The sequence below is a fragment of the Grammomys surdaster genome, unplaced genomic scaffold (genome assembly GCF_004785775.1).
Source record: "Grammomys surdaster isolate TR1022 unplaced genomic scaffold, NIH_TR_1.0 126076, whole genome shotgun sequence".
Classification (NCBI taxonomy): Eukaryota; Metazoa; Chordata; class Mammalia; order Rodentia; family Muridae; genus Grammomys; species Grammomys surdaster.
In genome coordinates, this window is record NW_021620885.1 from 7,445,653 (window position 1) to 7,459,289 (window position 13,637).

The following is a 13,637-nucleotide window of genomic DNA, read 5'->3' on the forward strand; positions in this document are numbered from 1 at the left end:
ATATATATATATATATATATATATATATATATATATATATATATTTACTTTGTTGTCTAACAGAAAATAAAAAAGCTATTTTCTTGTCTATCTAAAAATTTATACTCTTCAACCAACCATTTTCACTCATTTCTACTTTATCTCTACTTTTGAGTCCTGCTAACTGTTACTCTAACTCTTCAGCATTTTTAATTGCACATGTAAAAGTAACATTGTTGCTCTGACAACTCAGAGGATAAAGGCATCTGCCAACAAGCCCAAGGTTCTGAGTTCTATCCTCGGGACCCAGGGTAGAAAGAGAGAATGGACTTCTCCTAGTGGCCCTCTGACTTAAACACATATGGAACAACACAAGTGCTTGTATATAACACACACACACACACACACACACACACACACACACACACACACACAAATAAATGGAATATTTTAAACAGTAGTACCATTTGGTATTTGTTTCTTTGTGCCTGGCTTAAAACTTAGCACAAAGTCAGATTCATCCATGTTGTAACAAATCAATTTTTTCCTTTTCCTTTAAAGGCTGAACAGTGTTCTACTGTGCAATATGCCACATTTTCTTTTCTATTCCCTCATAATAGACATGCAGATTGTTAAATCAACCTATTTGTTTTGTTTTGAGAGATTATCTTCCAATGAAGCGAAGTCAGAGTGAAGGTTGGCTTTGAACTCACCATGTATCCCAGAAAATTCTGAAACCTATGGTCCTCCTGTTTCAGCCTCAATGGGTGTGTAGCACCACGCTTGGATCTATTTCTCAATAGCAATATTTTGAAATGAATCTCTAATATGAAAACTAAGTCTCCATTTGTAAAATGCCCTTTAATAGTTAAGGATGATTGTTCCACCTAAGGAAACTTTTCTCTAGTCTTAAAACTTTAAGGTTATAAGAGACTAACTTGGCTTATGTAAAATATCACTTAACTGAAAATCTTACTTGTGGGACAAAGCTAGCATGGTTTCAGGGGTAGTATAGGATAAAATGCTTCCAAAGTCAGGTTGATATTCTTTTAAAATGTCAAGGGATTCCCAACTAGCCTGGAGCAAGTAAGATTTGTACCAAACTGCTTCAAGCTCTGGATCAGACCTACATCCAGTGAGCTTGCCTCTGTGTGTGTGTGTGTGTGTGTGTGTGTGTGTGTGTGTGTGTATTAGGTGGGAGGAGAGAAAGATGGAGGTTTACAAAGAATAATTTAATACAAAATCTTTTTTTTTATTTGCCATTTACATTTTCAGCTGTGATCCTATTGTACCCTGGAGACTACACCTGTTAATGTACAAAGCACAGAAACACTATAGACAGGATTTTTTTTCTAAATTTAAAAGGCACATGAAACATTATGTGCATATATAATATGCATTATGATAAAAATTTTATTCACCATTAGATTTCTTCAAACACGTCATATTAGTTTATTATTCTGGAAAAACTATATCAGTAGTATAAATTAAACATTCAAAATTCAGACTCATCCAATAACTTAATTTGCCATAATCCCTTTCTATTTCATTTGTATTAAAATAGTGTTTACTTTATCTCACAAGAGAGTTACAGAAGGATAGAGTAATATCCTCATTATAGCGTATTATTTTCAAGCAAAATGTACAATTTTACAATAGAATTATTCTAGACTCATGAACCCGAAAGATATTTCTAGGGACCACTTCTGCATCTCATTCTGGTACCGTAACAAGCCATTAATGCCTATGGCTGAAATTACCTCAGTGAGGAGACTCCACAGATACAGTGTGGCCGGGGTGTAATGATGCCCCCTTACCCAAGGTTAAGGTCCCAGAGGCTAAAATACTCTACTGCCTCACATTTAATCTTGCAAATCGATACACATACTGCTCTGAAAGTGTTTATTTTGCGTTACTTTCTTTACATTCTGAGAAGGTTAACAAAATAACCTCTGGCATTTAACTACCATTCCTGTGGCCCCACAAGCGCAAAGAACGGAGAGCAGCTGATCAATACCAGCTGAATCATGTTGCCTCAAGTGTCAGAGACTGTCACAGAGTGTGCAACCTGTTCCCTCTTTCCAGTGCGGTTGTGTCTATATTGTCCTATTGTCCTTTATGATAAGTCAATAAGTTTATTGATTTTTCTCCAGTCTTCTCCAAAAATTTAAGGAAAGCTGCTTGAAAGCTTCTTTAATACAAATTGACAGTTTTCCCAGCCTGACAAAGACAGAGGTGGATGCTTGCAGCCAACCATCGGACTGAGCATGCAGTCCCCAATGGAGGAGTTAGGAAAGAACTGAAGGAGCTGAAGGGGTTTGCAACTCCATAGGAAGAACGACAATATCAACCAACTAGAACCCCCAGAGCTCCCAGGGACTAAACCATCAACCAAGGAGTACACATGGAGGGACCCATGGCTCCAGCTGCATTAGCAGAGGATGACCTTGTCGGGCATCAATGGGAGGAGAGGCTCTTGGTCCTGTGAAAGCTCCGTGCCCCAGTGTAGGGGAATTCCAGGGCAGGGAGGCAGGAGTGGGCCCCCCCCCCGGGGGGGGAGCACCCTTATAGAAGCAGGGGGAAGGGGTATGGGATGGGGGCGTGAAAGAGGATAACATTTAAAATGTAAATAAAGAAAATAGCCAATAAAAATAAATAAATAAATAAAAAGAACTTTAAAAAAAGAATAAAATGGAAACCCATCTTCTAAGAAAACTACCATCAAATGCTCCTTTCTTTCCTTTCTCCCCTCCAGTGTGGTTCCTAGTTGGTAGTCACTACTCTTCTGAAAAATCTTCATTCTTTATCATCTTCACTTTCTGTAACTTCTCTCAAACTTCCAAGTGCACCCAGAAAGTATCTTTGGATCTAGTTCAACACGGAGAAGAGGCACCTGCATTCTTCTCTAACAGAAAGCCCACAAAAGTTTGCCTTTCATTTTAAATTTCTAATCTATTTTTAAAGGAGTCCTTAATGCTTTAGAAATTGTCAACATGTTTCATGAAACAAATTAGAATTATTTGAAGGAGTTTTGGCATTTTGAAAAGTAGCTATATCTTGGCATCGTTGATTGAAAAGGGAAGGGATACCATACTCACTCAGGACACAAGCCACTGAGAATTACTGACTGGAAATCAGCACACTGAGAGAACTGTGGGAGTGAGTGTTAGTCTGCTTAAGGTTAAAGTGAGTGCAAGAGGGACTCAAGTGAAAGAAATGTTCACAAGTGAGGCCTCTTTCTAGAGCTTTCCCAAAGCAATCAGTTAGGGAATGATACAATGTTAGTATATGTCATGGCTCACAATAGGAAAAGTGTCTAATTCATTCACAGAGATAAACGTTACCCATAAGCATGGTTTAACCTGGTATAACTGAATAGGAGAAGTTCAGAATCTTACCCGATGTGGGTGGCTTCTGTCCTCCCTTCACCTGTGAACACACATCTGGCTGCCAGTATATCACCAAAAGTAACATCTACTGGATGTTCCACAGGATAGAAAGCCTGCCCCAAAGACAACATACAACAATGAATTAAAATCACTATTACCCAGAACTACGTGTTGGAGTAATGTGAGGTTTGGAGCATTGTGGGTGGGATGGATGAAGACAGACATACAGAGAGCTCACCTGATCATTTCAAAAATAATTGATGAACTGAGTTCTCTTAATTCATCAGTTCCACACTATAGCAAAAGCACCAGAGTTTTAAATAAACAAACATTTTATAAAGGCCTCCACCCCCAATGAGGCTGGAAGAAGGGATTTCTGAAACGGACTGAATAGTGATAGGATGGAAAATACTAACATCATATTAAGATGATTCCTAGTGATGTCCCTACGCCTGTAGATCTGTGTATTGACCAATCTTCATCAAAATGCTTTGTCTTCCAGAGATGGCAATTCACAGGGACCCCAGGTGGTCAACAAACAGAAAGGGAGACACCTTGGAGTGCTCAGCCCTAACCAGGATGTCCAGATCATACCAGACCTCCCGAGAAGAGATGGCAGAAGGTTGTGACTGCCAGAGATGTTGGATGACTTCAAGGAAACAGTGTTTTCTGGACAGAAATAGCGAAGCTGCACATATGAGACAAAAACATGAACAAGACCTGTGCAAGCTCAAGCAGGACAAAAACATGAACACGATCCATGCAAGCTCAAGCCAGACAAAAACATGAACACGACTCGTGCAAGCTCAAGCCACACAAAAACATGAACACAACCTGTGACAGCTCAAGCCCGGCAAAGTCTTAGAATGGAGGTGGGGGAGGTAGGCATGAAGTCCCTGCTTGAACTGAGGAACTGCTGCATTTGATGGCTGCTGGGAGCAGAGTCAGTTTTTACTAACTGTGTGACTCCTGGTTCAGCTGACCCTGCGCCTGGGTAGAGCCCACTCAGAAGAGTAGTCGTTCATATAAATGGGGCTTTACAGCTTTAGAAAAAACCAAAGAACTTGAAGTTGGGTGGGTAGGAAGGTCTGGTGGACCTGTGGGGAGTTGAGTGGGGAGGTTGAGCATGATCAAGGTACATTATATGAGATTCTCATAGAACTCATAAAAATACTTCTTAGTAAAAAAGTACTGGCATCACATTGAACTAATGAGGCATTAAACTGGAAATTCTAAACAGAAAGTTATATTATGTAGATATTGTGAAGACAGAGTCAGAGACTTCTGGATTCTAGGGAAATTCACAAAAGTCTTATATAAGGCATTAAAAAGAAATTGTTTCCTCTTAGAATTAAATTAGACTCTACATACCTGTGGCAGCTGGGGGCTCTGGCGTCCAATCAGCGTCCACTGTCCATTTCTTACTCTGTATCCGCTCACTACCTTACCTTGATGAACACAAATCAGAATTGGGCACTGTAATAAACGATTCGTAAACCCAAAGCCACATTCAATATTTAACTTTCTTTGCAAAAATAAAACTTATCTTTCAGATTTCAAACTGCTGACTATCTTAATGAAGCGGCATAAGGATGTAGGGAATTCAATAAGACATATGTAAGATATAACTAGATTTTTATATTTACAGCAACAGCAAGAACATGACAGTATTTTCAATTTAACACAGGGCTTCAGTTCTTACCTAAACGGTGAGTATGGACTCTGTAGGCAAACACATGCATTGGATACATTTTGTAATGGCAGGAAATGTCAGAATTCACTACTGTGGGGACAAAGGCACAGAGAGAAGTCACTATGCAGTTGGAAAACATCTTACTTATTATCTATTTACTTATTTATTTGTGTTAAAAGTATGTGTGAGGTAGTCTCAGGTTCTAGCTCTTGGCTTTCCTGTGAAAGGGATACTCACTCACAACCCAGCAGGCTTCCAGCATTTATTCTGTGCCACACATTTTACTAACGTGTGTTAAGAGCCTCTGACCACACATTTATTTCTTCAAATACTTTCGAAACTGTATATTTTGATCCCATTTCCATTCAAACTTTTGTTTTATTCAATAACAGAATGATAAGGACCAAATCGAAGTACTCTGTGTAAAGGCAGAGGCATGGTTTGTTTGTTATCTTTTTCTTGAAATTTATTCCCTTGAAAAAATTAAGTTTGTTTTTATGTCAGTGCAAAAAGAAATTTAAAAATTGAATATAAGTACCTAGAGTCACTAAATTGGTAGCTCATGTTTAAAATAGGCCCATTCTATATACTTTTCCTCTTTTACAGTCTAGCAAATAATAAAGAATAAATGAATATGACTTTAAAGTAGATTTTAAAAATAGTAATAGATAAACTATACTAAACATTAACTTTAAAAGATCCTTTCTCAAACAAACATACCACGTTCACTGTGATATTTTTGTTGAATCAATGATGCTGTATGTGTTCTTGTGGTTAAGTCTAGCTTAGGAGAATCATGTGATAGTTCTATTTTGCAACTAATGAAGTTAGTATATTTATATACTAACTTCCTTAAAAAGCTGAGGTGTGTTGGATTTTCCAGCCTCTTGATTTTTTTTGAAGATTTCCAACATCATAGTTTATACTGCTGTATATTATACAGTGTAACTCTTTACATGTAAAGAATTAATAGATGATTTGTACAGTAAAATTAGTCTTTATACAACACACCAGCAAACCATGGACCTCCATTTTGCATATCTATAAATAAATATTGGAAAACCAATAAATTACTTGCTTACAATGATTTTTTAAAATATATTTAAAATCCAAAGACAGCAAAGAACTGATTTATTTTTCAGAAAAGCATATAAATATTGACCACTTTACAAGTTCATGGAATGCACTATATATCTCTTTTTAGAGGTTCGTTGATGACATAATGGTAAATACTAAGAGGCCACTACTCACCTTTCTCTCCTGGTGGTATAACAGTATCCACAGACATCATGAGGTACATGCCCGCAATTAAAGGCTGTCTAAAAATTAAAATAAAAATAAAAAATATACATATACACTTATATAATGTATATAAAGAGATAGAATATATTATTTTTTCTTAATAATTACTTTCATTTTTGTGAAGGTTTACCATGGCTATTTTTATATGGAAGCTTGTTTATGCTAAGGGACCTGCTGTTTCAGTCAAATGCCGAGGTAGGGATTATTGGGAAAGGTTTTGTTGTTTTTGATGCAGTTAACACTTAAAACTAAACAGTCAATAAAGCAGATTATTCTCCATAATCTGGGTAGATCTCAGCCCACCCTTGAAAGTCCTAAGAAAGAAGACTGTGCTCCCTTGAAATGATAAATTCTCTCTACAAACTGCCTTTGGACTCAATAACACCACTTATCACCTGTCTGAATTTCCAGTTAGTCCTCCACACGCTGGACATGTCAGGCCCAAAGCATGTCTCCTCACTCATCCCACTCTTCCTTCACCCTCTTGTCCCCTCCCCTATCTTTCCCTTCTTCTTTCTTCTCTCTTTCCTTTCCTTTTCCATCCTTCTTTCTTTTCTCCTTTCCTTCCTTCCTCTTCTGCCCATCCTATTGCCCTTGTTCATAATTCACGCTTCTTTGGAGACTTTAACAGGGTTGTTGTGATTCAAAGTTGTCACACACACATTCTTGTTCAATATTCTCTCCCTTGGCTTTTGGCAATATAAGTGTAGAAATTGATGTCTAACAAATATAGCCAGGGCAATGGCATGCGACTACATTTCAAGATTATGTCATTAAATAGCAAATACCTCAAATACCATTTTTCAAACAGGCCCTTGATTTATTATTATTATTGTTATTATTATTATTAATTGTTGTTGTTGTTAGCTTATGTTTGATGCAACTGTATCAGCCCTGTCATGAATTCCTGTTAGCCCTGCTTATGCTGGACTTGTCAATCCCATACCATGTCTCCTCACTGTTCCTATTCCCCCTTCCCTGACCTATACTCACTCTTCCTCTTCGCCGAACTTCCTTCCATGTAACTTATTGTCATTTGAACTGTCTACACTTTGTAAGGAAAAAAATGAGGGCGAGCCTCAGCTAACAACCAGCAAAGATGTGAATCCTGCTGACAGCTATGTGAGCTATTGGATGGGACTCTTTCATGGCTGAACCTAACAATGACTGAACCCCCATACAGCCTCTCATTGAGGCCTTTTGTAAAACAGCTGCCCAGATCCCTGACACTGAGATAATAAATACTGATTTGAGCCAGTCATTTCTGGTTAATTAATCTTCTACATCAGATAATTAAAATATTCTAAGATCTTATCTAGAAAACCTGGGGGCACTTACGGCACACGTGTGAGATGTAAGGACACGCCAGAACAGTCTTTGTGATTATCTGAAGAGAAAAAAAACATGCAAACGCATGCTAAATATGAATATTTGGAAACAGATCTTAAATCAGTGGGCTTTAATTGATACTTAATGAGTACTACTTAGAACATCAAATGAACCAATGAATCACAAGGGTGAATACTAACTGCTTCCTGACTCCATTTTGTACCAAGACAGCACACACAGAGGCACAGAAGCAAGTGGTTACAGTGTTCTGCATCATTTTTATTGCAGAAATATGGGAGAAGTTGGTGAATTGATATGTACAGCTATGTCAGGCTTCTGCTGATCCGACTTTCCTACCGTGAGGGTCTGTCTGCCCCTTGAATTGTGAGCTAAAATAAATTCCACATCCCTTGACTTCTCTCACCAGACTATTTTATCACACTGACAGGAAGAGAAACTCAGACAGTGTTCAATACATATATATATATATATATATATATATATATATATATATATATATGTATATATAGGCATTTTGTTTTAAAAGATATCTCTGTCTAATCCCCTTAATCAATTTCTGGGAAGTACTATTTTCACAAAAAATTCACAGAAGTTTCCTCTCTTCTCCCCTCCCTCTCTTAATAATTTTAAGTGCTTCTCAAAGAAAGAGAACTTATGGCACATAAACAAAGCCTTTAATGCCAGGAATGGGTTACATCTAATCAAGTTATTGACCAAGGAGGCTCCCTGAAAACCTACAAACACTCAGGCCATTGGCAAGGCTATTGGTTGTTCTACACAAACTGCTAACAAGACCCTATTACTGAATACAATACCCACTCTACTCACTGAAGATGGAGAAGTCAAGCTTCGTGTCCACCTGGAGCCTTCACTCCTACTGACTAGTGTTCATGATACTGTAAGGCACTTTACGCTGTACCAAAGGAGAAAAGCCAACCCCACTGCAAACCCCTTGCTCTACAATGGTGATCTGCCTTCAAGTTATACTGGCACAACAGAGTCAAAAAAGCTTCGGAGTTAATCAACCACTATATGATGGGGCTTAAGACCTACTCCATGAGACGGAGCCCATGCCTGACAATGCTAAGGTGGTGTAGTACCTGAGACTGAATAGGCCATGGACCTGGGGGAAAACAAAAAACAGAAAACTGTTCTGCTAAAGGAATGTAGCAGTAACAACAACATTCTGTTATACTCATAGCTCAGTGACTTGCTCAGCCACCATCAGAGAATCTTCCTCTTGCAGTAGATGGGAACAGACACCTACAACTGGATCATGTGTAGAGAGCAAGAGGCTTTGGACCACTGAGTCCTGACCAGAGTGTTGCCATCAAGTCCCTTCCCTCTGGGTTCAGGGAATTCTGAGGAAGAGGAGGCAGAAAGATTGTAAGAGTCAGAGGAAATTGACCACACCAAGCAAACAAGGCTCTCTAGACAAGTCAGGACTGATGCACATAAGAACTCACACCCCTAATGGCATTATGAAGGGGGTCAACATGGATCTATCTAAGCCAGATGGAGTCCCAGAACAGAGAAGGAAGGTAGACACAAGCCCATGCATGAGTCTAAACTAGAAGATGTCTCCAACTGATAACTGCTTGCAAGAAAAGTTTAGTTTTCTCCAGTGGAGTCTTTCTGACTATACAAACCACACTTAAGGGCAGGCCCCATGCCCCACAGTAGTTGGTCTATACAAAGTTAACTCAATGGTATTGTTGAAGTTTCTTTTTTCTTTCTTATAAGAGTTTGTCTAGGTATTTTTCTTCTTTCTTCCTTTCTTCCTCCCTCCTTTCTCTTCCTCCACCCTCTCCCCCTTTGGGTATATAATATGTTTTTATGGGATTTCTGTATGTGAGAAAGTGTGTGTGTGTGTGTGTGTGTGTGTGTGTGTGTCAGTGTTTTGTCTTTGCTTCTCTTTTTTTGTTTTATTGTATCTTCATTTTTTTCCAAGGGGGGTTGGGGGGAGCAAGAAAGGGTGTGGCTTGAGTTGTATGAGTTAGGGAGGATCTGGGAGGAGAAAGACAAACTAATTGCAATCTATTATATGAAAAAATCTATTTTCAATAAAAAATGATGAGAGTTTAAAGAGAGGTTAAAAAATGAGGTGGGTAAATAATAATATGGAATAATGAACACAGGCTTATCTTAAGCATTGTTTAGTTTTTAAAAATAGAAATAACAAATGAGTACGATCCTTTCACTTATTTTATAAGAACACTGACTGTTGAGAAGAGACTTCCTTGTATGAACTACATGTAACTTAATAAACATACCTAGTCTGTACTACTTTCAAAATGATTAGTTGATGATCTCATCGAGAAACATGTGAATACCCATGGTGACTGACAGAGAATGGTTAAAGTAGACCTTCATTCACAGCAGATGAACTTCAAACCCTAGGGACTCACTTAATTAGCTTAGATAATTGCAGGAAGCATTTTTTCATGTGTATGAAAATCCTAGTGAACTTACAGGTTATTTTAAGAAATGACAATCATCTTCATTCAATTAAAACTGAGCAACGTGTAGCACTCAGCCCTGGGCTGTAGCTAGCAGGCAGTGAAGGAGGATTCACTGGTTTCTTTAGACACAATGGAGGAGAGGTACAGAAAGGCAAACACCAAATGGCTAGAAAATGCACTGGTTAAGACAATGTGAGATTGGTCTGTTGAAAAATACCATGAGCCCAGATGGGGTGAAACGGCATAGCCACAAGATACGGCGATGAAAATTACAGGTAGAAAGATGGTCAAGGGCTCCAGAAGAATTTGGCATCCTTGCGGGACCAGATGGTCAGTGTCAAATAATCCCAGTAAACACGGGCTGTAGAATGACTGTAAGTCTGAAAGCTGAGAGCTCACAGTGTGTGCATAGTGCCTTCAGAATCTGTTTTATGCTGTGTGCAAAGAAGCCATGCAATAAGTGATAGGGAAATGTAAAGTGCCCAAGTAGCCAGTTCCCAGGACTTCACATTATCACTAACTACTGAATGTCAAGTCTGATAGTTTTTGGTGGCTGGTTGTTTTGTGGCACTGGGTATGGAAACAAAGGTCTTGCCTGTAGGGGTCAGGTATTCTGTTGCTGGGCAATATCCCTTTCCTAGTAATTTTCATTTTAATTACACTGTTTGAAGGAATAGCCTTGCCCCCTGTTCAGTATAAATGCAAGCAAAAAGTACACCATGCATGATGAACTAATTGTCTTTTCTGTACTTTCCATACATTGTGCCTGAAATCACTGAGTGACTCATAGTCTGACTTTTATTACGAAATTGGCTCATCACCTTTATCACGACTTTACATTTTTTAAAGTTGAAAATTAAACAGATATTTAAGAACTACTAAAAAAAAAGAGTTGAACAAGATTCTGAAAGTTATCCCAAAGTATACACCCACAGAAAAGTTTTAGCTTTACAGCTAAAAGTGTCACCAAGTAAGAATAGCAGGAATGCTGTTGCTCACGGCATCTTGCCACACAGCTATTGCCAAGGGTAATGAAAGGATGCATACTCCCCTTAGAGTGGGCATTAGAGGTGTCCACACTTGTAGCTTTTCTGAAAGCACATCAATTAGAAGCAAATTTTAAGGATGTTTATAATCCCCTTATCATAAATTTTTCCCAAAATAAATGTTATATTTCAAAACATTAAAATACGTTGTTACCAGGCGTGTGTGTGTGTTTGTGTGTGTGTGTGCACGCGCGTGTGTGTGCGTGAGAGAAAGAGGGAGAGGGAGAGGGAGAGGGAGAGGGAGAGGGAGAGGGAGTATGTGTGTATAGGGAGGTGTATCTGAACCACACCAGCCATGTGGAAGTCAGGAGACAACTTCGTGGAGACCTTTAACTTTATGCAGGCTCTAAGAATCAAACTCAGGTCTCCCACACGTGTGCAATGGCATAACAGCATTTCCATCCCCCGACTTCACGTGCCAGCTTCTATACTTTTTTCCTTCTTCATTTAACTACATATATAATGCTGAAGTTTGGTTCCTTGCTATGTATTATCATGTATGGTAATGCTTCTGTACCAGAAGCTCTAGACCTACAAGTGAGTTCTCAAGTGTACAAGATTTTGTTGTGTAAATCCTGTTCCTTAATTTAGAACTACTGGTTAAACAAAATTGGCTAAAGCCAATTACTGGGGAGATTAGAGGTAGGTGGGTTTTGAGTTATGTGGTTGGGTGCAAAGAAGCTAGAGGAGAGAGGAGAGACTAGGAGGAGAGAGAGGAGAATGCTACTTGAGAGAAGATGGACCATGTGACCAGGAGAAACAAGCAGTATTTGTGGTCACTTCAGGGGAGGTAGCTGGACCAGCAGTTATAGGTGGAAGAGGAAGTCCTTGGTCCTATGAAGGCTGGATGCCCCAGTGTGGGGGAATTTGAGGGTGGGGAGGAGGGAGTGGGTGGAGGGGGCACATTCTCATAGAAGCAGGAGGAGGGAGGATGGGAGAGGGGGTTTCTGGGTGTGGGGGGCGGGAAATGGGGAAAGGGGATAACATCTGAAATGTAAACAAAATATCCAATAAAAATTAATCTAAAAAAAAAAAGAAGAAAGAAAAGTAGATCAGAGGGAGGAAGGATGGGATAGGGGGTTTCCGGAGGGGAAACCAGGAAAGAGGATAACATTTGAAATGTAAATAAATAAAATATCCAATAAAAATTGGGGAAAAAAAAGAAAAGTAGATTAGGTGCTGGCAGTCATACTCAGGGGACAGCTATACCAGGCTCCTGTCAGCACCTGACTAGTACAGATGCAGATAGTCACAGCCAACCATCAGACTGAGCCCGGGGACCCCAGTGGAAGAGTTAGGGGAAGAACTGAAGGAGTTGAAGAGGATTACAACCCCATAGAAAGAACAATATCAACTAACTGGACCACCCAGAGCTCCCAGGACTAAATCACCAACCAAAGAGTATACATATGGAGGAATCTATTAGCTCCAGCTATATATGTAGTGGAGGATGGCCTTGTTGGGCATCAATGAGAGGGGAGGCTCTTGGTCCTGCAGAGGCTTGATGCCCCAGCACAAGGGGATGCTGGAGCGGTGAGGTGGGAATGGGTGGTGGGTAGGGGAACACTGTCATAGAGGCAAAGGAGGGGTATGGGATGGAGGGTTTGCAGAGGGGGAACCAAGAAGGGAGACAACATTTGAAATGTAAATAAATAAAATAACCAAAAAAAAAGTAGATTAGGGGTTACTCCTGAGTAACTGTCAAAGACAAATGAAATTTGAGTCTTAGTCTCATTTATTTGTAAGCTAGTCAGGGATAAGTTTAAATTGGTTCTACTATAATATAATAATGTATTATAAATACAAACAAACAAAGGATTTCCCAGTGGTTATAAAAATAGCGCCAAATCAAATGGGAGTGTGAGGATTGGTATCTGGAGACCAAAGCTATGGCTCCTTGTTACCTCTGCCCTGCACGGACTTCCAGGGAAGCCCCAGAGCCAGGGACTGAGTTTTGTCCTACAGAATGTAAATCTTGCATGGGATTGGAATGCCACATAGACCCAGGGTAAAACCCTTGCCTAGTTTACAAAAAACTCCAGAAACCCAAACATACAAAAGGAAAATTAGCAAAGTAAAAGACTTTAAAACTATACTGTATGGTTGCTGAGCAATAACAAAAATAATTAGTTCCCATTTAGTTAGTCTGGTCAAAGCATTTTTAAATTGTGTACTGAGATCTTATCTTTAAATGATGGATAATCCTTTAGGTTATCTATCTTTTTTTTAACTCTGGTTTGATAGAATTAACAATGTGAACCTTTGAAAGTTATACTTTGTTTATACATGTATATATTCTATAGGTGAATGTAGAAGGCTGTGAAGGGAGAGGAAGAGTCTGAAGGAAGGGGGAGGGAGGGAGAGGAAGAGTCTGAAGGAAGGGGAGGGAGGGAGAGGAAGAGTCTGAAGGAAGGGG

At 39.2% G+C, this 13,637-nt stretch overlaps 1 protein-coding gene across 8 annotated transcripts in view; it reads right to left on the reverse strand.

Annotated features, from left to right (window-relative positions):
* Positions 1-13,637, reverse strand: part of Pam (peptidylglycine alpha-amidating monooxygenase) — a 126,465-nt gene that overhangs the window by 67,019 nt on the left and 45,809 nt on the right. For all 8 annotated transcript variants that reach the window (XM_028755689.1, XM_028755688.1, XM_028755687.1 and 5 more), the window contains exons 5-9: positions 7,702-7,750; positions 6,313-6,380; positions 5,071-5,151; positions 4,740-4,816; positions 3,378-3,481 (exon numbers count right to left, since the gene is read on the reverse strand). In XM_028755689.1, the coding sequence (XP_028611522.1) occupies positions 3,378-3,481; positions 4,740-4,816; positions 5,071-5,151; positions 6,313-6,380; positions 7,702-7,750 (379 nt within the window). The remainder of the gene's footprint in view (positions 1-3,377; positions 3,482-4,739; positions 4,817-5,070; positions 5,152-6,312; positions 6,381-7,701; positions 7,751-13,637) is intronic.